Here is a 26,490-nt window from a genome sequence, read left to right as displayed (position 1 = left end):
CCCCGCCGAGCAGGGAGCCCGATGCGGGACTCGACCCAGGGACTCCAGGACCATGACCTGAGCCGAAGGCAGTCGCTCAACCGACTGAGCCACCCAGGCGCCCCAAGCCGGGATTCTTTAAAAGGCGTCACTTCCTGATGCTTAGCAGCTTGATAAAGAAATTCATCGGCGCGGGGCGGGGGGCGGGGAGGACAGCACACGAAGTAGGAATCTTTGTACAGAGGCTTTTTATTGAGGTTTTTATATAGGCAATTTCTCAACACAGGAAGCCAGCCTCACTGCTCCAAAGTCGCTGTGTAAGACGGTGATGCCAAATGACAGCTCGGGCCCGCACGGGGCGGGTGATCGCGGGCGTGGAGCAGCGACTCGCGTGGGCGAGGGCTTCAAACGCGCACTAGTGAGCGGATAGTGGGAGAGGGCGGCACAGCCCCACCGGCACATCGATGTGAAGCGAGATCAAAGCAAGTGACCATTTCTGAGTAGTGTCTAGATCCACAGTATCTAGTTCACCCGCTTCACCCTGTTGGGCAACGCACAACAGAAAACGATTTCTTTCTCTAAGGGCGTGATGCTTGGCCAAGAGCGGAGCGAAGACGAGGCCACACCGACGGCTCCCCCGCGAGGAAGACAGGCAGAGAGAAATGTCAGCGTGCGGAGGGAGCCCCTCTCCCGGGGCCTGGGCAATCCAGTTCACGGGAGTACTTCAGGGTCCGGCCGCTCGGAAGTTAAGACCTGGCAAAGGTTTAATCACGCACGAGAGCATTTGCCTTCAGGACCCCACCTTCCAAACCACTTTGCAACAGCGATGCGGTGGGGGCGCCGGGAAGTCACGTTCAAAGGCCCTCCGCCTGGACGCGGGGTTTTTAAACACGGCTGGCCCCCTGTAAGCAGCGCCGAGGACCGACCTCCCATTTAGTGCTCGATACCTCAGGCGCAACAGCCGAATCTCGGGGCGATGGCGAGACGGAGTGCGGGGATTTGGCACAATCGGAGTAGGAAATGATGCTCTGCGGGCGGCCCTCGGCTCCAGGGGGAGAACGATCCAGAGGGATGTCCACCTGCCCCGTTGGCTTAGTCGGGACCGCGGCTTTAAAACTGACATCAAGAGGGAATCCCACCGAAATGTGTTACTGAGATTCTTTTAGAATGCAGCCAGTCTGGGAGCAAGCATTTGGGGGTACCTGTCAACAAGCAGGAGGCCTTCTGAAGAGGTAGATGGAAGCAGTATTTCATGACAGGTGTCCTGTCAGCCGTCCCCAGGAAGCACACACGCCTCTCGGCACAGACCCGAGGATGAGCTTTTGTTGCAAACGGTCCATGGCAGTGAAGGGGGGCTGTTCGCCCCACATGGCTGTGCGCGTTATTTCCACTTCATTTTATGAAGCACAGAAAGGGCTGCCGTTTCTTTAAATAACAAACTATACAAATAAAAAGGAGCAGAAAGAAGGAATGTTTCTGACGAAAACAAACATTAAGGATTCAATAAATAATATAAAACGCTTTTGTGCTAAAATAGAACTCTGTTTTTTAATATAGATATATATTTATATGTAGTTCAGCAATCTTTACGTTACTCAGAAGAAGCCAAATCTATTGTAATTAGTTAAAACATAGAAAAATACAATTTCACAACAGAACTTAAAAAATGGCCAGTGTTTAGCTTATAAACCACATATAATATATACATCATGGGACATAATCAACTGAGACACAGGGAATTAAATTTCAAGTCCTTTTGTAATTATGAGTGCACGGTTAGAAATAGTTCTCCATTCCCTACCCTTACATGAAAGACGTTTTATAGTAGACAGAATAAAATATGGAAGCAGAGTTACCAGTTTTCAGAGATAATTTTGAGATTGTGGTATTAAGAGAGTTTACTGTAAGAATGTGAGTTGCTGAAACTTTAAAACAGCTTTTGTTTCTTAAGTTTTTCATGAAATGCGTGTACTGTTAACTCATTTTCTGGAGTGAGTATGTGTGTGTTTCAGTAAAGGTAATTTAACATTTGGGGTGCTGCATTTACCGATCAATGCTCCCCCGGCCGCGTCCGTGAGTGGCCAGGCATCCGGCACCACAGGGAGGGCATCCCTGTCCCTTGGCAATAAAAGACCAGGTCTGTTAGTCTTTTGAGGGTGAAAGAAATCTCAAGCCCATTACAATGTGAGGGAATCGTATTATTCCAGAGTTCGGCTTTCATTAGTTCAACAGGAAAAGAATTCTTTTTAAAATGTGGCCTGGGTCAAAAGAAAAAAAAATTCATATTCGTATGAATTTAAGTAATTGATGAATTCAGATCTCTAGAGTCAACCTTTCATGGGAGGGAAAATCATGTTAGATCTTTAGGGAAAAACATTTTCGAAATTTCAACTATTAAAGCTCACTCTGGAAGTGGGCATGGATTAAACAGCAAGCCGGGTGTTGCTATTCTGGGGAGCCTTCTTGTGGTTCCAGTGGACGTGTGACAAAGGTCTGTGGCAGACACAGGGCCCTGCAGGCGGCCACCCAGCCCCCACGCCTGGCCCTCCCAGTGGCTGCGAGGCGCGCACAGATGGGGGGTTAGCTCTGGGTGCCGGGCGCCTTCCTGGAGGGTGCTGCTGGAGGGCGTGCAGGGCCGTGATGGACAGCTGATGGCCTATTCCTAAGTCCAGTGGCTCCATAATTGAAAATAAAGTGACCATGTCTCACAATCATTACTATTCAACTCCTGTTGTAAGGAGGGAAAGAATCAACCAACCCTAACTCAGTCATTTCCTTGGTGCATGGTGTAAAGGGAGTGATTTTTTTTTTTTTTTACTCTCAAGTTAAGGCCTTCCTTCCTTTGCCACATTTCTACCACTGTTCTTGCCTGGGAGACACCCACTCCACCTGCCCTACAGCCCACGGCCCCCCAGCCACCACCTGTCCCAGACTCCAGTGAAGCCCATCTCCTCTCTGGGCACAAACGTCAGTCCTCAGGCGTGCCGAGGAGGTAATTCATCAGGTGTCTCCGAATGACCCAGAAGCACTTCCCTGAACAAAATCACCGAGAAAAAAAAAAATCACGTATGATTAAGTCCTACAGAATCAGTCTTCTCTTATCCCAGCACATTTCAAAGTACCTTTCATAGATCTACCTCATGTGAAAAAGGGTCCGACTTCGAGAATCTGTCTTTTCTTCTTGATGTGAAAAATCAATTCCATCGACAAGTCAGATGCTGTATCGAATTGGCCCAACTACAAATTCCGAGTGAAATTTTTCAGATCATCAGAGAAAAGACCACCCTTTGATCTTTTTCATGGAGTTAAAGCTCGCTGTCGATGGGTAAAGGATGTTCTGTAATGGCCAGTGAGGGCCTTAAAACAATTGTTTCTGGTATCCATATGGCATATTTCAAATCGCACGTCAAGCTAGGTCTTGCTTTAAACAGATGGTTGTGTGTTGTTGTTGCGGGCTTTCCTGAGCGGGACGCTTGCTTTCCTCCACATCTGGCCCCTCTATTTCCACACAAATTCTGAAACTGTCATGTTTGTGGATTGGCCAATCAGAGGCATGAGAAGCGCAACATGTGCATGAGCAGTAAAACAGCTGGTTTCTATAAGTTTTGCTGAAAAATCATACTTAAACACGATGCAGAAGGGAAAAAGCCCGACTCCCAGTGCCATGAAAGGGCAAATGCACCGGAGAGAATATTTTCACTTAGAAAAATAACCTTGGATTGGCTGAAGTTTTACATTTCTTCCACATACGTTGTAGGGCAGCTGAAAGTCATCTTTATTTTTAGACTTTGCTTTATTAATTCCCTTGATTTATGAAGTCAAGACATTATAACTTTATGAAAATAATATCAACTTTATCTTCTTCGAGTGAGAAAACGTGTGCTGAATTTTGTCCTTTCTCACGGTCTACACGTTGAAGGGTCAACCATCTAGGAACGAGGTGACACCCTTAAAACTTTCTGCAACAGATCTCTAGCACAGTGGCCTTCTTTGGCCTTGCAGGCACGAGGTGCTGGCACAGAAGGGTCCCGGAGGCGTCTTCCATGTGGCCGCGGAGACGCTGGCCCTATCAGATGGCTTCGGGGACAAGTGCAGGTAGCAGACTCGCCAGACGAGACCCCAGCGCTTGAAATTAGGCTTGGGACAAAAGTGCTCTCAGGGTATTTCCCAATTCCTGTTTCCTTTCTAAAGGACAGATTAACCTCTGGTTCTACTCCAAAGATGGTATCTTTCAAAGAGCTGCGGGTTGGCGTGGCTAATGCCCTGGGTGGGAAATGGGAGAGGCTAAGCTCAGACCCTGAAGGAGTCTGCGTCCTTCTCAACAGGAGGGTCTTGGCTCTGTCCGGCAGAGGCTTGGGGCACAGCAATTTCCGACCTGTAAATGCTCAGCGATGGGAGCCTGCGATGGGGCTGAGGACAGCAGTGACAGTGGTCATTAACCACACCCGCGAGGCAGCTCACCCTTTAGGAGGAACAGCTATCTTTCTGCTGCTAGTGGTTTTTTTAAAAAAAAAAACAGAAGTGAACACACCATTCCTGGCTTAAAAGGGAAGGCATGTAAAGAGTGCCTCCGTCCTCCCCTACTGGAAAGAGCAGAGTAGAACATGCGCACTGATTTAAACCCCAACCGGTAGTTGAGATGGATAGTGGACCTCCACATTTCTTTTCTTCTCCAAAGTGACCCCTATGAAATAAAAAACTCTCAGTAATCATCTTCCAAACTCTCAAAATATAATTTCATTAAGAAGTACTCACTTTCCCAATGAACACAGTGCATGGAAATCTGGAATCAGTAAAAATATCGAGGGGAGGATGCAGATGATGATGATGCTATTTATATTGTTAGTAGTTAACTTAGAAACACACAACAAGATTGCACTAAGAATAAGACAAATATGTGGACTTTAAAAATTATTGTTATTATTTTCAGTCTGGTGACAGGACTTCACTGGGAAACACACTGGTTCATATAGCCCAGCATAGCCCAGCATTTATTTGGGGCATGAAAAGGGCACAGAACGCATCGTGGGAGAACCGTGGGGAGAAGAGAAGCCCCCGGGATTAGGCAACAGGCCTTCCCGCCCCACTGCTGTCACAGAGTGGGATGACCCACCCGGGGCCAAGTACCACTCACTAATGACGGGTGAAGGATGACACGGAAGTCAACAAACACAGTTAACTCATTTCAACACATTCATTCTTCAGCATTCTTTTGTCAGTAAAATTCATTTTAAATTATACTACAACGTGAAACAGAGCAATTCTTTCCTTCCTTTACACATCCGTTACGGATATGTGTCCCGAGGGCAGGCAGAAGGAACCAGAATGACCCTGTCCTATAACTGCTTATTGTTGGAGCCCAAGACAGACTCACCCCCAAGCGTCCGTGCGCACCCAGACACGTGAAAGTGCGATTTGTTTATTTGAAGATTTTTGAAAATCCCTGTTGCCCTGAAAGTTAAAACCCTGCTGCCTGTCCTTCGGAATCCCTGTGAAGCCTTCCAATGGTCCACTGTTGAACGCCGTCAGTCATGGGCGACTCCCAAGTCCTCTGAGGGCACGCTCCCTCTGTTCCGTCGGAGGCAGGCGGGTACCTGGGTGGTGCCGCACACTCGGCGGGGGCCCAAGGGCAAGCTTCTCAGAAAGCATCTTCAGCTCGCCACGTGGGGCATCAAGAAGTCGGTCGGTGCTGCAGTGCACGGAGGAAACGCGTGCTGACCTCCCGTCCCCCAGGAGTGCAGAGCGGACATGTGTGAGCCCAGCAGAGGACACAAGGCAGCGCTCGGGCCATCCGGCACCTGCCGCCACAGAGGGCTGCACTCCATCTTGGCAAGTCTAAGATATGTTTGATATCAGACATACAAACTGAAGTGATAAGGAGGAATCATTTCAAGTTCTAGGTTCACATCTACCCAAACAAGTGTGTAAGAAAGGGAAAGAACTTCCGTTTCTTTCTTCAGTAGTTTGAGAGTGGACAGATGTCATGTGCAGGAGGCACTCAGAAGGGGAGGGAGGCCGGCCTGGGCCGGACCATGGTCACAGCTCCTATTAGGAGCACCTCGGCGTCCTGGGTCCTCCCAGCCGTGGAAGGGCCCCAGGGACAAGAGGACCGAACCTCTGACCCCCGGACTTCTCCAAAAGACTCCCACTCAAGGGCGGAAAACCCCCGGTATGGGCTTCCTCGAGGCCCCGTCTCCCCAGGACCCTCCTGTCCCGGGCGTCAGAGGCCGTTGCTGTTCCTGTGACAGAGGGGAGGCTTCGAGAGCTCAACCACGCTGGACCGGGACTTGTTGAGGAACTTGGGGGCACGGCGCAGGAGTCGCTGAGCCTCCGTAAATGTCTCGGTCAGCTCCTTCTTCCACTGCACAAACTCGGGGTCGCTCTGCACGGACACACAAAGGGAGAAGTTGCAACGGGCACGCACAACTGGCCAGCAGATGTGGTGCCTCTGGGAATGACCGCGCCACACCGCTTTCCGGCGCGCAGCGCTCGGCTGAACTGTGGGCCATGCGGGGAGCAGGGCCAGGCTGGCAGGCCCTTCAGGGGACCCCCTGAGCCCCACCCTGAGAAGCACTGATTCGTTCAGAGATCACCTCCGATTTCTGACTTCTAAAACAGCTCAAGTCTATACAGTTATGCCTAAGGAGGAGTTCTGGCTGATGAGCGAGCGCGTCACGTGTGCAGTGGAGGGATGCTTATTAAACACACACCTCGGTTACCTACTACTGGTCTGTCTCTCTAAATATGCTCTCGTGCACATGCGCACACACACCCACACACACTCCCCCCCACCCACGTGCACACCCACACCCTTACACAAACCCCCACCCACATGGACACACACACATCCCATACGTACCCACACCCTACACACACACCCCCACCCACATGGACACATACACACACACACCCCAGTACCCCAGAGGCATTAAATTTGGGCTATAATAGAACTTTGGAGACAGAAAGATGGCATGTCCCTTGAGAGAAGTCACTTTGGTATCGTGTGTTTATTTAGACATGCAAGCCCCAACCTTGAACATGCTGAAAGAGAAGAACTGGGAGACCAGCTAACAGACCCCTACTGAACACTGATCAGAGTTCCCAGATAGGGCAGTCAGATTATTCCACGTACCTCCTCTCCTGTCATTTTCTGACGTTTGTTCCTATAACAGTAACGGTTAATTTGCTGAGACCCTTGTGCCCCGGGGCTTTCCTGCTACCTAAGCGACAAAGCACGGATTCAAGAAGCTGCTCCATACCCAGGCAGCTGTGTTCGCGGGAGACGCACACAGTTGCTTGAACTTTCGCTTACGGGGAAAAAGTGTTTTAAAAACCTGAAAAACTCACCTCACACTGCAAGACAAATTGCTTCCCTCCTTTTATCCTCAACAAAATGCACTTTTTGTCTTTAATATGAGTTTCTTCCACAGACAGAATCTGTTCCATTGTCAGTAAATTTTGCTAGCCATAAAAAAAAAAAAAGACACATTACTTCACATTATCTCCCGATTTCCTAAGTTAAAGTAATAAATAATCTGGAAAACTATCAGCTTAGGAAAAGTTAAAAAAAAAAAATCAGCCTTTCCCTTTCTCTGATGATGTTCTAGAAGAGAGGGGAATGGCTAGGAAGGGACATGCACAGAATTCAAATGACGGCATCTCGAAGGAAATGGCAAAGGACAGACACTGTCTCTGTAAGACAGCAGCATGGCTGTTCCCTCGACACAGGATCCATGTGGGAACGGCTGTGACTCGCACGCGTCCCTTCCGTGTCGCACGCTCCCCTGAGTGCTATCGACTGAGCTGGGAGGAAACACTGAAGTGCTGTGCGACGCACATGAGCCGATGGTGTGCAGCTGAGCTCCTGACATGGCAGCTCGGGAAGGGTCTGGCAATATTGGCCGGTGAGCTAAGGATATTTTGAAAGAATGATATCAAAAGGATGCTATAAATACAGGCAACATCCTTAAAAGATGGTCACGCCAGGTCTAGAACACGACTGCTTGCGGTGAACGTTATGGTGTCGTGAGTACCTTGCCATTTTATGTCTTTTTGGATAAATACTCCAGGACTCCTAAATGAAAAACACCACCATCATAAATGCTCATTTTTCTGTTTCCTGATTTATACCTATGAATCCATCCATCCATATACACTAGGCCGCTCTCAAACAGAACATCGAATGCTGACTTTTAAAACCAAGCTACCGGGGCACCTGGGTGGCTCAGTCGTTGGGCGTCTGCCTTCGGCTCAGGTCACGATCCCAGGGTCCTGGGATCGAGCCCCGCATCGGGCTCCTTGCTCAGCAGGGAGCCTGCTTCTCCCTCTCCCACTCCCTCTGCTTGTGTTCTCGCTGTCAAATAAATAAATAAAATCTTAAAAAAAAAAAAAAGCTACCTTACTGTATCCAATGTTCAAAAAAAGGGAAGATTTTAAGTTTTCAAATATCCTGAAAAGCTAGATAACTTCCTTTCAACGCACACCATGGTGACTGTCCAGTAGACGGCAGACTAAAATTGGCCCTGGGACAACATGGGTTTGAACTGTGTGGGTCCACTTCTATAGGGATTTTTTTCCCCGTAAATACAGTACAGTTCGGTAAATGTATTTTCTCTTCTCCTTGTGATTTTCTTTTTTCTTTTTTTTAAAGATTTTATTTATTTATTTGACAGAGAGAAATATAGCAAAAGAGGGAACACAAGCAGCGGGGGTGGGAGAGGGAGAAGCAGGCCCCCCGTGGAGCAGGGAGCGTCGTGTGGGGCTCGACCCCAGGACCCTGGGATCGTGACCTGAGCAGAAGGCAGACGCTTAACGACTGAGCCAACCAGGCACCCCTCTTCCTTGTGATTTTCTTAATAACATTTTCTTTTCTCTAGCTTACCCTATTGTAAGAATACAGTATTTAAGTCATGTCACGTGCAAATTCTGTGTTAACCCGCTGCTTATCAGTCAGCCTTCTGGTCAACAGTAGGCTATCAGCAGTCAAGTTTTTGCGGGGAGTCAAAAGTTACACATAGGTTTTCGACTGCAGGAGGGGCCGACACCCCTGACCCCCGAGTTGTGTAAGGGTCAACCGTAAATGCGTAATATGCCCAGGGACACTTATTATCTGGAAATATTATATATTCTATAATAATAATAATATATATGGATTACAATTTGTGTGTTGAGTTCATATATTTATAAAATACAATATATATGATAGAACATTACACATTATATTATACAACACCAGCACCTGAGTTACAACTCAGGACCCCCAAAGAGACTCACTAATAGCAATTCAGAGCCTAGATGCATTAGTCTGAGGAAATGAGCCCCACGGCACCAGCAGCGGTGAACAGTCTGACTTATCTGAAAGGAACGTGCTGTGCAGTGGCAATCACTATAATTAGATAGCAATTTACCAACGGGGATTTATTATTTTTATTTATTTATTTTCAAGGATTTTATTTACTTATTTGAGAGAGAGAGAGCATGCAAGTGGGGGGAGGAGGAGCGGAGGGGACAGGAGACTCCGCACTGAGTGTGAAGCCCGACATGGGGCTCGATCCCACGACCCTGAGATCATGACCTCGAGCCGAAACCAGGAGTTGGACCCTTAACCGACTGAGCCACCCAGGCACCCCTTTACCAACGGGGATTTAAAAAACACATTCCAACATCGAACAAACCAGATTAGAGGTTATTCTACACTTCTCACCACCGGACAATGGATGGGCAGTATTCTGACACATCCAAGACATCAACTATGTTTTTGACATTCAGGACCCACTGCCCTGCTTCCTTGGCCCCAGAGGACTAGCCATTCCCTCCCCAGGAGCAGAAGTATGCCTTCTGCTTGGATGGCCACCTCTGCACGAGCCCTCCACTCCCCACACAGCAGGTGCTGAATAAAGGCCACCTGCCTGGCTTCGAGGGACAGTGTGGATTCAAGATGTCTTCTTACCTTGTTCACGAACACTGGCCCTCAAGAGAGGACCTGAGGGGGCAGTGGTATCTTCCTGCCCATGCTATGGACGTCACTTAAACTTTTCCAACAAAACAGAGACCAAAGGAAGTGTCTGGTGACCTCGGCTCTGGGCCCAGCATCACTTAGCTCATTTCATTTGAGCCTGACCGGGGGCGGGGGAAGCACGTGAAGGGGCGACTGAGCAGAGGCAGACCCACAACTGTTGTGCTGTGTCACGGACGCCAGACCCCCTTCTCTGAGCTCTGGATTCAATCGCCTCTGTCCGACTCCAATGTCCTGGATTTGTTTGTTTGGTTTTGGGGTTTTTATCTCTTTTGATCTCCCCAACTACTCTCCGACCTCCTTCAAACCTGTTTTGACCTCACATTCTATTTTCAGACGTTACAGAATCCTTCTTTGACTCTAAGTTTAAAAGTTAGAGTTTGAACACCAAAATCTCATGTGCACGAGTTTAAATAGATACCCAGAGTGTAACGGGCTATTTTAGAAGACATGCCAGCCATCCGAACGAGCCATGTGACACTGAGAACCCTGCAAGTCTGTGCTGGGTGGGCCGCTCTGGACTTACCCGGGACTCTCCCTCTCCTCTCCATTCAAGTCTGTTCGGAAAGAGGTAAAAATACCGACGCTGCCATTGAGTCAGGAACGGGTTCCCCAGCTTCAGCATGTACCCGTGCATGATACAGTCCTTTCCCAGAGCGTAATCTGAGCAATATAAAATAACCGCAAATTAAATGGGCTCGGATACAGATGGTCTATGTTCTTTTCAGAAACAAACGAACAGAAAAGAATGACACATTCTTTGGAAAAATCAAATTTCTTTTTTTTTTAAAGATGTTATTTATTTATTTGAGAGAGAGAATGAGAGGTGAAAGGGTCAGAGGGAGAAGCAGACTCCCTGCCGAGCAGGGAACCCGATGCGGGACTGGATCCCGGGACTCCAGGATCATGACCTGAGCCAAAGGCAGTCGCTTAACCAACTGAGCCACCTAGGCGCCCTGGAAAAATCAAATTTCTAATGAACGGAGGACATTATGCAAATCCGTACCTCAGTTTTGAGACCCAGGTGAGCTGCGGATCAAAAGAACAGGTCTCCGCTAACATACTGAATGGCTGTTTCTCAATATTCGGATACATTTGTGATGTTCCCTCATTGCTCAGAGAGGGCACAGGCTTGTTCCCAAACTATTTTTTCATTATGTGTAATAACAAGAATTGGAGATTAGAGAGGAATTCAATTCAGGCTATGCCCAAAGCACCTTTGCCTTTATGTGGGACTGGGGTTCTCCACTCAATCCCATAGATAATAGTAAGGGGCTTACCAAGCAGCCGAGGTAACAAAAGGCTCAAAACTGGTTATTCCTTCAGGCTATATTTATCCCTCAAATATACGGTTACCTAGACAGACTGAGCTAATTTGGACTCATGTTAAGTCCTGATCATATTGTTAGAGTGAAGTACTATCTCTTTTTTTTTTTTTTAAAGGTTAATTTTAAGTGACTGGCTCTGCTTTCTTTCTTTCAAGGCTTTGGAGACCAGGCTAAAAATCATTCATTCACTCCTCCCCTCATTCATTCAATAGCTATTCAGGGAATGCCTGGTGTTGGGCATGTTCTGGGCGCTCTGGATTCCACAGGGCTACATGGCAAGAGACAGAACTCTCACCCTCAGAGAGCTAATGTTCTAATAGGAGACCCAGACGGTAAACAGATAAGCAATACCCACACTGTCCCGCATACAGGAGGGAAAAGAACCAAGGAGGGAGGGGACAGGTGATAGGGTGGGCTCCCCAGAGCTGTCATTTTAATGCAAAAGTCTGTGCACGGCTTAAGTATATGGAAGGTAGAAGCCTTGCAGGTTTACCTCAGAGACCTAAGCCTAGACTGTATTGTTCTGTAAGGTGACTCCTGAGATCTTCAACCAAGAGCCCAGTGATGTCCAAATCAATCATTTAAACATGAAGATAAATTCATTAACTTGCTAGATGCTCTAACTGCAGCTCTAATTAAAAGGATGCACTTTGGTAAGGTCATTAAGGTATACTAATTTTTTTCTAGGTCCAATTTGTCAAGATTCTAGTGACATCATGACCCTCCCCGAAGCAAGCTACCATTGACATAAAAAAGTAATTTCTCGTGTAAAATTTGCTACGGCCAACAGTCCAGAGTGATGTCAATGGATGCGCTGTCTAAGGAACAGCTTAGAAATGAAGCCCCTCGGGCGCCTGGGTGGCTCAGTTGGTTAAGCGACTGCCTTCGGCTCAGGTCATGATCCTGGAGTCCTGGGATCAAGTCCCGCATCGGGCTCCCTGCTCGGCAGGGAGTCTGCTTCTCCCTCTGACCCTCCCCCCTCTTATGTGCTCTCTCTCTCCTCTCATCCTCTCTCTCAAATAAATTAAAAAAAATAAAATCTTTAAAAAAAAAAAAGAAAGAAAGAAATGAAGCCCCTCTCCCTGCAGAGTGGAGGTGAGCACAGTTGCAGGGCCGCGCTGTTCCCTTGGGGTACTCAGGCAGCTTTTACATAAGGAGGAAGCCACCTGGGCGCGGGCACACGTTTCCGAGCAGGTGATAAACGCTACTGGGAAATGAGAAATGATGGGCACGACCGACCAGCCTGCATCAAGCTGCCCCCATTCAAGTAACTTATTCACACAAAGGAACTGGTTCTGGTCGGTCACTCCTATCATATAACGTTGACCTCAGAAAAGTCTTTGCCTAGACGTAAAGTGAATCATAGCATCGTCCTCAACCACAGTACATTTAAATATCCAAGATCCTTTAAAATCTTAGGAAAATCGAGAGCGACAACATTGGGTGAATCAAGAATGGCCGACTGGTTTAACACCGGATGTTACACACTCCACTTTGGAAATCCCAACAGGGCACTCACATGTTGTAAATAAAAATGTGGTCTGGCAATTCCTTAATGCTGTTTGTAAAATAAATGTCATTCTATCCATTTATAGCTCTGGACAAGGGACACGCATGCCAAGTTCCTCACCAGAGCCAACTACCATATACTTTGCCAGGCCCAGTGAAAAATGAACATGCAGGCCCCTTGTTCAAACATGATTAAGAATGTCAAGACGGTGACAGCGAGCGTTCAACCCAGTGGGGTGCCCTAGGAGGTGGCCCAGGTCACATGCCCGTGAAGCCGGGCCTGCTCCTGGCACGGTAATATTCAGGCTTCAAGGAAGACACTTGCCAACTGGCTCTAGACGCTCCGAGGTCAGAGGACACACTGACACACTGCTGCTGACTACCTTAATTTACATGTTGACTGAAGACTGAAATATTACACTGAGCTTTTCCAAGCCACATACCACTAGTTAGGGCATCCCCCCTGCCACCCCTGGAAAGTACTTTATGACCCAAATACTTTCCCGGCTTTACAAGACATTTTTTAAAAAATTCATTGCATTGAAAATATTTTGAGACACGCTGGCTATTTTACCTTCTTCGTGTCCAAGTTGCTTATTTTTAGCTCTCTTTCTGGCCTCGATTTTATCCGTGTCCGCATTCACTGCGTCATAAACTGTTTCTGCCACTTCCTGCTGCCAGCGCTCCGAGATCAGCAAGGGGAAGTTCTTGTAGAGATCTTGGTCGCAATCAAGAAGCTTATTATTTTAAGAGATCAAGATAGTTATGATTTAACATACTTAGCAAGGCAACAGATTCAGAAGTACTCTAACCGTACACGGGAAGATAACGGGACAACGGCACACAACCCTTCAGACAGCTCGGTCACTGTCACAAACGTCGGCTACTGATAACCATGCAGCCGGGCTCTGCCAACGCGCCTGCGGACAGCACCTCACGTCCAGTCCCACGTCAGGGAAGATGCAGCCCGTCCTCTCATACCATCTTCGTTACCTTTTCGCCAATGAAAAACTAACCCATACAGGGCTTTATTTAAAGTACAAAAGGATCCGACAACAAAATAGAATGTCAAGGATGGCGAGGAGACTCTATTTGCAAAAGTAGGAACTTATATCCTGTACTTTGAGAAACAATTAAAAGGGAGAAGGTAGGAGGGTTTTCTCACCACCCTCGATTCATCTGAAAAGTGAGATGAGAAGAAGGGAGAGGAGGCTGAATTTTCCATTCATTCCATGAACCTTCCAACCTTCCACGAACCCAGGGTAACAGCGTGATGAAATGCACAACCACGGCGCTCAGGAGACATGGGGGGTTTAGGCAGCTTCTCCTTTAAGAGGCACTGGGGTAAAAATTACACTTAATGATAGCATTTGTCTTCCAAACTACTACTCAAAATCCTTCATTCCTCCCCCTGAGCTTAGAGGCCACACGCTGAAAATGAGCAAAGAGAATGATTTTATGCCACCGAGCTACATGCAGAAAGGTGAATGATGTCACTGAAAGAAAGGAACACATCTGTCATTCAAAAGCACAGAACTCTTTAGAAACTTAATTTGCGTGCTCCTTTGCCTGCGAGAGAAGTACTGGATAGATAATTAGAACAGGCAAGTTATTTGCAAGAAAAAGAGCAAGAAGAGGCACTTGCGCCCAAGACTTCAGCAAATTGATGAAACACGGAGGGTTCTCCAACTGCCCTTAGTGACCTGTTATGATCACGTGTTGATTTTAGGATCGCTTTGATTCTCAGAGCCTTCCTTTCCTCTTTTGGCTTCCTTCAGAAGCCCAGGCTGAGCCCAGAGCTGAAATCCTCAGTGGCTCAGAGCATGAATGCTGGAGGCACGTGCCCAGCCATGCGTGAATGTGTGTGCGTGTGTGTGTATGCGTGTGCGTGCATGTGTGTGTGCGTGTGCGCGCGTGTGTGTGTGGGGGGATTGCTAGTGCACCAGGCCACAGGGTCACCCTGTGATCCGGGACGGATTCTGAAGGCTTTGTCAAAAGTAAAAACACACTCCTTTCCAAAGTTGTTGCTCGGAAAGGGCCAACTCTGCTTTGTATACAAACCATTCTACTTCCTAGAATTTCAGAGAGCCTTGACTTTTTAGGACTTAGCATAAGTTGTTAAAAGTGAATAAAACGAAGAAGAAAATCTGTCCTTATCTGAGGTGCACTTTTTTGTTGTTTTTGTTCTTGTTTTTTAAAGAACAGTGTATAATTTGGGCTGCTTTTTTAAAGGTAAAGAATGCATGGTTTCTTAAGATGCAGACCCTCTAGCTGGACAAGGCTGTCCCAGGCTCCTCATTTCCCGCTGGGCCCCTGGCCACACGCCCCTTCTTGTTCTGAGCGTGCTCATCCTCAGCTCTTGGTCACGAAGAATGAAAACCACGTTGACAGAACCTCCTACCTGAAGCATGGATGACATGCCAGGAGGCTTAAAGCAGCTCTCTCTTCTACCTCACAGAAATCTGGGCGTCCAAACCAGTCACAGGAGACAAAACCAAGGCGCGAGGGGTTCCCCGAAGTCACTCAGCAAATAAGGGCAGATTTGAGCCCAGTCTGTCTGACTCCAGAGCTGCGATTATGGTTAACAAAATTTAAAGTATGAGAAATCTCTTTTTAACATCAAAAATGTCTGTGGGCTCCCACATCACAGCCGCTTCATTTTTAGCACCCTTTCGTGGACGGTAGTACCTCTGCTGACAAAATTCTATTGTGACAACAGTAATCCTTTTAAGCGACTTTGTGAATGATCTTTCCCCAGAGCACGGCTGCACAGAGGTACTTCCACGCCTGCCGCGTGCTGTCTGTCCAGGCTGCAGACCATGCCTGGCAGCGCGCACGTCGCGGCACCGGACACGCTGCGGCCCCTGGGAGAGCCACGCCAGACCACAGGAGTGACCTCAGCCCCCTCCACCTCCTCTTCGCCTCGGCTTCCCCTCCTGGGAAGCTGGTCCTGGGAGCACCCTGAGCGCCCCTCCTTCCTGACACTGCCAGTTCCAACCAGCTGCCATTCCTCGGGTCCCAATGCGCCTGGCCTCTCGTGGGGTCTCCTGCAGCTTCCCTCCTCCCCAGCCGCTCGCCCACCACTTCTGTCTCCAGGCCCCGTTGGTTCCAGGTCTGTGTGTCCCTGGCCATGGCTCCTCACAGGTGTGTGCTTACAGTGCCACAGCCTTCTGGAGGGGAGCTGCTTGGCAGGAAAAGTGGGGGGGGGGCTTACACCACCAGGGTATAAGGAGGCAGCTGAGAAAAGATCGGGAGGTCCTGGGGGACGCTGAGAAGGTGGGGGCAGATGTGAGCCCGGCATGTAGTGATACACTCTGACTTAGCAGCCTGAGGAGGATGATTTTCCCTCATGACTCACTGTCTGTAATTATGCCTTGTCTACTGGGAAACATAATGATATGAACAAAAGTTTGAAAAATGCAGAGAATTATATTAAAAAAAAACAAAACCACAGTGATTATTTCACTTTTGATTGACAAATGCAGAATGACTCATGCTGTTTGCTCTCTTCATCCTAACACAGAGAGGCCTGAAAACTTAAAAGGATTAAGATGGCTGGCTCTTCGGCCCATGGCAAAGTGTGTTCACTGTCACAGTTGTTTCTTCTCTGCCTCATTTAAGTTCAAGTTCTATTCCAATCACAAATATATCCAAATCCGTAAGAAACTGACCACTTCCCAGGTTGTCAAACATAAAATGATTAGTCCACAGAAAGCTTTCATCGTTTCTAATTTAGGTCCTTGAATTCTACATTCTTCCAATATATAGGTATTGACTGGTAAGTTACATTCCACCAGCAGGCCAATGCTAAGACAATCACTCAGTTTGACAGCCAATAAAAAGCCTCCCCACCCTCCAAAACACCCAGGGCAAACATCACATGTGTACCTTGATGCCCTTGGTATCCTCTTCATCAAATGAGCCAATGTCAAAGGCATCAGCAGCATTGACTTCTCCCCGGGGAGGAATTAACGGTGGAGGGTACTGGAAGATCCAAAGAAGCATGCCTCAGTTATCAGATCACCTTACGGCCCATCCCGACCTACGGCTCTACAGTGAGAACACTGTGAGCACCACTGTGCTGCATGCTGATCATTCCAGCCGAGCTCCTACACATCACAGCACATCTTTCAGAGATGAGCCTGGGCTTGGAACAGCCCTAAAAGACGACCACAGATTTTAGAGAAACTTCAGGGGGAAAAAAAAAGATTCACGTCCAAGGTCTTAAAGCATTACTGAATATAATTAAGTCTCAAGACTGCACATCCCGCCAGCTCAACTTTAGGAAAACACCACGTCTCAGACAACAGGGCACCACACTGCACTTGCTGGAGCCTTAATGTGCGGGGAGGCCAGAGGGAGCGCTCCACACCCACAGAGGTGCCCAGCCGACGCCAACGGAGCTGGAGCCCACTCCCTGGTTCACAGCGGGCGGGACTAACAGAGCATCATCCCTCCACTGCTGGAGATGATGCAAAAACGAATCCAAGGCTGATCCACATTTAAAAAAACCCTTTAATTTGGGGTGTTTTCCTGTACTCATGGGAATATAAAAAAATATCTTAAAATAAGGGAAGGGATTCTGTTGCTATCCAATCATACTGATCCTTAAGTTGTATGGTGCTGGGTTAGAAAAAGTATATGTAGATTTGTGACCCATGTTTCTCGTACATTTCTATGGAGATCTTTATGAAAATACAGTCACTGATTGAGATAGGAAGTCAAAAAGATGAGTGAAAGCTAAAAACATCTCAGTTATAGGGACATTTGAATTAGATAACAACTCCGTTTCGATATTTATTAATGTACACTGCAGATATTTTGAAAACTTTTAAACTAGGGAGACAGAAAAGTCAGCCCAGAGGGAGCTGGCAGCAATGGCAGCCCATGGGTAGAAGAGCAAGGACGACTCACACTGCAGCCTGGGGCGTCTGGGGGGCGGGGCCAGGGGCGGGGCTAAGGGTGGGGCCCTGGGGAGTGGACCCAGGAAGTGGGGGACAAGAGGGAACATAGAGGTGGTGGTGCCCAGTGTGGGGTTCCAGACAGAGTACCTTCTGTAAGTAGACTTGCTGCCAGTCGATGCCTTTGAAAAAGATGTGCTCCTTTACTTCTTGTGCCCTGTGGAAGAGGCACAAAGTTGGTAAGGGTGCGTTTGCAAACCTAAGGAGTATTTTCCAAAAACTGTCTCCTAGTAAGAACACAGAGGAACGACCATTTTCAGTTCTTTAAGTAAGCAAGTAAAATATGCTTCTTTCAAAGAAACACAGGAAACACTGGATGTTTAGAAATATTGTATGCGGAAGCTAGGAATATTATCCCATATGGTAATTTATCGGGGACGCATATTCCAGTTTGAGAGAACCTAGGAGTTGTCACAGATAGAGAGATACACAGGATTCTGTTGCCCAGAGAACAAATTCAAATAAGAATCAAACTAGAGATCTCCACATTGAGGAGATTTTCAGCAAATGTCTATGAGGCATGTTAGATCAAACGGTAGGCATATGAAGTACCAAATATGAATTCAGAAGCAAACTAGAAATCTAGGAACATAGCGTATGCCAAACCTCATAAATTGAAGAAACAAGTTTTCCTGGAGACCACCCTTAAAGCTCAGTTTATGCAGAAGAGAAGGGGCTGTATACCAGGAGGAAAGCCTACCCAGGGAAAGCGCATGGTCGCCGTGCTTGCCAGGGACCAAGGCCTGCCCTGGGTCCCCCAGCCCTGTCTCCTGTAGCAGAGCCCCAAGGGCTGGTTCTCGGCCCCCTTCCTCTGCTATCACTCCTTCAGTAACCTCACTCTGCCAGGCCTTTAAGTGACCCGTACCTGCAGACAAGCTCTCAGATCTGTGTCCCAAGTGCTGACTTTGTCCTGCACGCCAGGAGGCCCACCCACCCAGCGCCTACTTGGGAGTCTCCACTTGATGGGGCGAGAGGTCTGTAGAACTGCTGCATTACTCCCACACCTTGTTGTCTAAGGCCAAAGAGCCGGATCACCCCCGATGCCCCACTAACCCCTACACTCCACAGCCCACCCCTCGGCAAGTCCTGGGGCTGACTTACTGCCTCCAACCCTCACCGAGATCTGATTCCTAGTGGGGGCGGCAGGGTCTTTGATCATGGAGGGAATGCTAAATGTCCCGCCACCACTGCCACCGTCCAGGTCCCCACCCTGCTCCCCGAATGGCCCTAACTGCCCCCCTGCCCCAGCCTGCCCCCCAGCCACACAGCCCACAGCCCCACCTGCCCCATACCATGCCCACATCATCTTTTCAAACCATCTCCCTACACCCCTCCCCAAGACTCTCCAGAGGCCTCCTGTTGCACTTACAGCAAAGTCCAGGGACACGGCCTACAGGACCTGCCTGAGCCCACCACCTCTCTGACCTGCTCTTGACCTCCCTCTCCTGGCTCTCCAGCCTTCTTGCTCTTCTGCATCGTGGAAGCTTAATTTCCCCTCAAAGCCCTACCCTCACTGACCCCTCTGCCTGGAGTCCTTCCCCTCTCTCCTCCCAAGGCTGGAGTCTCAACGACAACACTGCCTTATTTATCTCATTCATGCTCTTCTCTCGGTCTGAGGTCATCTTACTTACTGGATCGTTTCTATAATGTCATTCACCCCCACCCAATATAAGCTCCAAGACGGCAGGGCTGTGTCGACCTGTGTGTAACTGCCTCGGCCCCAGCAGTTAGGACCGTGGCTGACACTCAGGGAGTGCTCAGTAAGTGTTTACTGAATGAATGAATGAAATCTAAAGCAAAGGGTGTCCCTTTGCGTTTTGCATTTGTTCCTTCCCAACAATTGCTGAAATGATGGAAGAGGAACACGGCGACCTAAATGTACCACAAAGAGGGACAGGGAACCATCAGCAGACAGGATGGGCAAGGACACAGGAGCCGTGATTGCTGGCAGGAAATAGCACAGCTACTGGCCAGGGGACAGAGGTGCTGAGCTCCAGGCTCAACGCCGTGTGTGTGGAGGGGGGTGTGGGAGGGGGGAGGGGGGAGACATGCACTGAAGACAGTCTGAACTCTTCATGCATGCGCGCACGCACGCGCACACACCATACTGTCTTCCTCCATATCCAACCCCAAAATGCCTACAGCTACATGTTTATTCTAATGGAGTGGGGGGAACCTCTGAAAGGTTCTATTTTGAAGAAATTAAGCCTGCTAAAGATTTTAAAAAGCAATCAAAGGAAGGACTAGAGATTTAAGCCCACAGAAAGTAGAACAGAATCAAAGCGAAGATACAGGGAATACACAAGGTCAGAAGCATTGATGACCATTCTAGAAATTCCGACAGCCACCTAAAAGGAGTTCTACGAGCTAACCAAGGAAATGGAGGAGAGGGATTGTCAAATAAAAAAATAACAGTATTCCCCAAGCTCAAGAAAATGAGCCTCCACAGTACAAGGAACTATCGGAACCTGACATGAGGAGTGATAACTGGGCTCCATGACCAGCTTTATTGCACACAATAAAGCAATATATCCCCAAAGTTCTGGGGGAAAATCATTATCGATTTAGAATTCTGTATCCAGCCAAAATATCAGTCAAGTTTGAGGATTACAGGAAGGCATTCTGGATATCTAGCAGATAGAAAGCAAGTATAAGACAGTAGCCGACCAGTTACACGGGAGAGAAAACCAGTAAGAACCTGATCAGGATATTGAACTGCCATCACTGCAAACCTAATTAGTAAAACGTCACCAAATGAACTGTGAAGTATCAGGATTCGTTTCCACCATCAACATGCTCGATTTTTAAAGTTAAAAAGTTAGCGACTCCTTCAAGTCGTTCATTACGAAACACAAAGGACAGCACACATATTTCCCATGTGATTTTTCTCCCCCGCCTCGGGTCAAAATGGGAGATTTTTAGGGGCTAGGAATGATTTGGGATGTACTGGAACTAACTGTTGTTAGGTGCCCCGGGTGATGATCCTCAAGAGCTAAAATAACAGCCTACCCGCCTCCGTGGCAGCCGAGCCGCTTACTGGCGTCTCTCTGGAGCAGGCCTTCTAGGAGGGACCGCAGTTCCGGCGAGAAGGCCTCTGGGAGTTCCACGTTCTGGGGGAGGAAAAAACAACAAGATTTCAAAGATGCCCTCCTGGAAACAGGGCCCTGATGCCCAACCAGACCTAAAGGCCATTTCTTGGAAAAGGACAGTGTTAAAAACTGCAGATTCATTGTGAATTAATATTTACTCTAAAGAAACGTGAAACTGTACTAGTCACTTTCTTTTTTTCTTTTAAGTAATCTCTTTGCCCAACGTGGGGCTCGAACTCACAACCATAAGATCAAAAGTCACACGCTCCACCGACTGAGCCAGCCATGCAACCCAGATAACTAGTCATTTTCAACGTCAATCCATAGCCTGGGGCCAGGTCCGGAGAAACACGTCTCCCCACTCTTCTGCGCCTCAGTGATTTTTCCTTTTCTTCAATCTCCTTACTTTAGTTTTTGACTTTCTGGATCTCTTTCTTACTGAGGGGTGACAAACCTTGATTTCTGCCTTGGCATCTATTTCCACTAAATTGCCAGTTAGGAATTCTAGGAACTGTATCTCCACTCATTTGTTTTTAAGAAAGCAAATTTTTACACTGGTTGTTAATGGAATGAGACGTGAAAATTATAATGCAAATAAGAACAGAGTTTTTAGGGGCACCTAGCTAGCTGGGTAAGTCAGTGGGGCATGTGACTCTTGATCTTGGGGTTGTAGGTTCGAGTCCCATGTTGTGGGTAGAGATTACTAAAAAAAAAAAAAAAGGAAAAGAAAATCTTAAAAAAAAAAAAAAAAAAAAAAAAAAACCCACCAAAGCAGAGTTTTCAATCTCCTTACCACGGTGAGGGTCATTCGGTCTATCTCATGCTTGTCTTTGGTTTTGTGCTGTCTGAAAGGGCTGTGCCTGTGGAAATGAACAGCATCCTATGACAATGTGGTATCAGGTCACTTTGTGCAATGTCCCTGGCTCATATCTGAGTACTCTACTGTATCCTGTTACTGTTCATCCAAAACTATAGAAATACAAAAGCCATAACATTTACCGTGCCCAGAGAAAGGCTGGTGTTGGGGTATGTTAGTGTCTCAAGGGGGGGGTGTTTATGCTCACTTGAACTGTCTGATCCTCACGTCAGTGAAATCATGGTACGAAAATATGCTTCAGCAAATATATTCCTAGTGATATTTTAAAATATCCTTAAAAATAAAACAATCAGCCAGCCGGTAGTCATGAAAATGAAGGCCATTTATATAACATTTGTCATGTTAGTGTTTCAGATAATGACTTTCATACAATTTCATCTTTTTTTTTTTTTTTAGAAAAATGGATATTAGTTTCTTAAACAACCCAAAGAACATACCGAAACACAAAACAACTACAACCGAAACACAACCAAGATGAACACGCCTCCCCCACTGGTAACTAGGCGATACTTTTCTTTGATGATAACAGACATAAATGAACCCTGTGTCCTCGGGGCCCTCCAGTTCTGAGAGCTGCTTTCTCCTGTTTTACTTAAGGAGAGCCCCAAATGTAGGAGTCAGCAGACCTGGGTTCAAGGTTGTGACAGGGGTGTTTACTGGCTGCAGGCCAGTCACGGAAACCGTCAGTCTCGATTTCTTCATCTGTCGATGGGCACAAGGCCCCCTACTTCACAGAAATGACAAAAGGAACAGACAGGCACCGTGTATGCTGGTCGCGGCCAAGAACACAGCGGTGTACAGGAGGTATGTGATACAGCAATCATTCGAGAAATTAATAAGCAAATTATTCCTACTCTTAACCCTGTTGTTAAAACCCTGGAGAAGCTGGCTTTTAAAGGAAATCTTATTAAAAGAGACTAGTAAACATGCCAATTACAAAATCCTGGTCTTTTTTTTTTTTTTTTTAAAGATTTTATTTATTTATTTGAGAGAGAGAATGAGACAGAGAGAGCATGAGAGGGGGGAGGGTCAGAGGGAGAAGCAGACTCCCTGCTGAACAGGGAGCCCGATGCGGGACTCGATCCCGGGACTCCAGGATCATGACCTGAGCCGAAGGCAGTCACTTAACCAACTGAGCCACCCAGGCGCCCAATCCTAGTTCTTATTTAATTTGAAAATTAAAGAAGGGCACCAACAACAAGACAGAAGAAAGAGAAATTAAGGAGCCGATCCCATTTACAATTGCACCCAAAACCATAAGATACCTAGGAATAAATCTAACCAAAGAGACAAAGGATCTGTACTCAGAAAACTATAAAATACTCATGAAAGAAATTGAGGAAGACACAAAGAAATGGAAAAACGTTCCATGCTCATGGATTGGAAGAACAAATATTGTGAAGATGTCAATGCTACCTAGAGCAATCTACACATTCAATGCAATCCCCATCAAAATACCATCCACTTTTTCAAAGAAATGGAACAAATAATCCTAAAATTTGTATGGAACCAGAAAAGACCCCGCATAGCCAGAGGAATATTGAAAAAGAAAAGCAAAGCCGGTGGCATCACAATTCCGGACTTCCAGCTCTATTACAAAGCTGTCATCATCAAGACAGTATGGTACTGGCACAAAAACAGACACATAGATCAATGGAACAGAATAGAGAGCCCAGAAATGGACCCTCAACTCTATGGTCAACTCATCTTCGACAAAACAGGAAAGAATGTCCAGTGGAACAAAGACAGTCTCTTCAACAAATGGTGTTGGGAAAATTGGATAGCCACATGCAGAAGAATGAAACTGGACCATTCCCTTACACCACACACAAAAATAGACTCCAAATGGTTGAAAGACCTCAATGTGAGACAGGAGTCCATCAAAATCCTAAAGGAGAACACAGGCAGCAACCTCTTTGACCTCAGCCGAAGCAACTTCTTCCTAGAAACATCGCCAAAGGCAAGGGAAGCAAGGGCAAAAATGAACTATTGGGACTTTATCAAGATAAAAAGCTTTTGCAAAGCAAAGGAAACAGTCAACAAAACCAAAAGACAACCGACAGAATGGGAAAAGATATTTGCAAATGACATATCTGATAAAGGGCTAGTATCCAAAATCTATAAAGAACTCATCAAACTCAACACCCAAAGAACAAAGAATCCAATCAAGAAATGGGCAGAAGACATGAACAGACATTTTTCCAAAGAAGACATCCAAATGGCCAACAGGCACATGAAAAAGTGCTCAATATTGCTCAGCATCAGGGAAATCCAAATCAAAACCTCAACGAGATACCACCTCACACCAGTCAGAATGGCTAAAATTAACAAGTCAGGAAACGACAGATGTTGGCGGGGATGCGGAGAAAGGGGAACCCTCCTACACTGTTGGTGGGAATGCAAGCTGGTGCAGCCACTCTGGAAAACTGTATGGAGGTTCCTCAAAAAGTTGAAAATAGAGCTACCATATGATCCAGCAATTGCACTACTGGGTATTTACCCCAAAGATACAAAAGTAGGGATCCGAAGGGCTACGTGCACCCCGATGTTTATAGCAGCAATGTCCACAATAGCCAAACTGTGGAAAGAGCCAAGATGTCCATCGACAGATGAATGGATAAAGAAGATGTGGTGTATATATACAATGGAATATTATGCAGCCATCAAAAGGAATGAGATCTTGCCATTTGCAACAACGTGGATGGAACTGGAGGGTATCATGTTGAGTGAAATAAGTCAAACAGAGAAAGACATGTATCATATGATCTCACTGATATGAGGAATTCTTAATCGCAGGAAACAAACTGAGTGTTGTTGGAGTGGGGGGTGGGGTGGGAGGGATGGGGTGACTGGATGATGGACACTGGGGAGGGTGTGTGCTCTGGTAAGCGCTGTGAATTGTGCAAGACTGTTGAATCTCAGATCTGTACCTCTGAAACAAATAATGCAATATATGTTAAGAAAAAAAAAAAAGAAGAAGAAGAAGGTAGCGGGAGGGGAAGAATGAAGCGGGGGAAATCGGAGGGGTAGACGAACCATGAGAGACGATGGACTCTGAAAAACAAACTGAGGGTTCTAGAGGGGAGGGGGGTGGGGGGATGGGTTAGCCTGGTGGTGGGTATTGAGGAGGGCACGTTCTGCATGGAGCACTGGGTGTTGTGCACAAACAATGAATCCGGAACACTTCATCTAAAACTAATGATGTAATGTATGGAGATTAACATAAGAATAAAATTTAAAAAAAAATAAAAATAAAATAAATAAATATTGAATGTTAAAAAAAAAAAAGAAAATTAAAGAAGGGATATATGTACATGACTGAGTTTCCTTACAGCAAGACGTGCCTAAAAAATGGTGAATCCTACAGTTTAATTTCTAAGGCGTATATAACATCATCACAGGCAAAATACTCTATAAAGTGGGTTGGAGAACTGAGCACATAAATGAATGTGATTCAGAAAAGAGAACTCATCCTTGCACTACTTACTGCTCCCACTCTGACCATCCTACTGAATTAGTGAAGGGATGCACTGAATCATCTCTTGGAAGGGATTATTACATTTCAGAGCCTTGATTATCTTAAAGATTTTAATGTTCATTTTGTACAAGAGAGGGCACTCTAATGCTTTATTGTCCTTCTTGCCATGCAATGAAATAGAGTAACTTCCATCTCTTGAAAGCAGTAATTTGAAAAATAAACTCTAAAACAAGGTGAATGAGTGCCAAGCAAACATGCACTAATCTTTAAACTAGATTTTGACTGGAAATGTTCTGTTCCCCCTAACTGTTTCTTAAAAAGAAAAATGTACAATGATTGCATTTAAAAAGCAAATCGGATAGAACGACAAATGGTATGTTTGATTTGTAAGATATTATTTTAAAAACCATTCCTTGTATCATCCTCAGATGCAAAAGACGCGGAGATATTCACATGTTCGTGGTTCGAGAGAAAAAGGATGAAAGTTTATGAAATCTTGTAAGACTTCAGTCTCCGCCGACCCGGCCGTCTCCGCCCCACGCGGTCTCTGAACGCACACCAAGGGGTTGTGCGCAGACCTGCCGGCGCGGGGACGAGCCTGCTGGTTTGGCTCCTGTGCGCGGTGCCGCGGGGACCCCGCTCTGCTCTCGACCCCGCGGACTTGCTGCGACTGCCGCCGGAAGGAAAGCGCTGTGCCCTGGCCCGTGCAGCGGAGGGCCGCTGTGTTCTGACAGAAGCGCTCTGTGCTAAACGTAGAAAGTCCTTCATGAGACCGGAGGAGGCTCGCAAGGCGGAGTGGAGCTGGAGCCGGGGGTGCCAAAAACGTCTCCAGCACATGAACCCTGTCTCTACGGAGCCCGCCGTATATACACGGCTGTTCCGCGGCCGACTCCGTTCGGCAACAGTCGGCAACGCTTCTCAGCGATTCGGCTCTGGGCTGCGCCGCGGACGAAGGCTGCGCTTCCAAGTTCGACATCTTGGTGCACATCTGTTTCCAATGCAGTCTTGATTATTCTTTGTGAACAGAACCAAAGATTCCGTTTCTATTTTGGAAACTGTTAAAGAAACCCTCCGACAGTAATAATCTCCGCTCGGAGGGAGGCACGTGGCGCTCCCGGACCCTGTGTGGCTGCCGCTGCGCCCCGGTGCGGCCGCTTTAAATAGGACACAGTTTGGGGCCTGCCCACAGCTTGCGGGGCGGCTGACTTCTCCCAGCAGCGCGCGCGCGGCTCTCGGGCGGCTCTCGGGCGGCTC

General features: G+C 47.1%; 1 protein-coding gene across 3 annotated transcripts in view; it reads right to left on the bottom strand.

Annotated features, from left to right (window-relative positions):
* Positions 1 to 210: 210 nt before the first annotated feature.
* GRK3 (G protein-coupled receptor kinase 3) overlaps positions 211 to 26,490 on the bottom strand; it is a 127,922-nt gene continuing 101,642 nt past the window's right edge. For 2 of the 3 annotated variants that reach the window (XM_035017243.1, XM_035017245.1), the window contains 8 exons: positions 21,675 to 21,741; positions 20,802 to 20,902; positions 17,883 to 17,949; positions 16,720 to 16,815; positions 13,406 to 13,568; positions 10,521 to 10,657; positions 7,327 to 7,440; positions 211 to 6,361 (listed from right to left, as the gene is read on the bottom strand). In XM_035017243.1, coding sequence (XP_034873134.1) covers positions 6,200 to 6,361; positions 7,327 to 7,440; positions 10,521 to 10,657; positions 13,406 to 13,568; positions 16,720 to 16,815; positions 17,883 to 17,949; positions 20,802 to 20,902; positions 21,675 to 21,741 — 907 coding nt within the window. In that variant the 3' untranslated portion in view covers positions 211 to 6,199. Of the gene's footprint in view, positions 6,362 to 7,111; positions 7,200 to 7,326; positions 7,441 to 10,520; positions 10,658 to 13,405; positions 13,569 to 16,719; positions 16,816 to 17,882; positions 17,950 to 20,801; positions 20,903 to 21,674; positions 21,742 to 26,490 lie in introns of all 3 variants that reach the window. The other variant, XM_035017244.1, reaches the window with a different exon arrangement.

This window comes from Mirounga leonina, unplaced genomic scaffold (genome assembly GCF_011800145.1).
Source record: "Mirounga leonina isolate KUSES-001 unplaced genomic scaffold, KU_Mleo_1.0 Mir_171, whole genome shotgun sequence".
In the NCBI taxonomy this organism is placed as follows: Eukaryota; Metazoa; Chordata; class Mammalia; order Carnivora; family Phocidae; genus Mirounga; species Mirounga leonina.
Note: the sequence above shows the minus strand (reverse complement) of the source record. Positions and strands in the feature narration are given on the sequence as shown.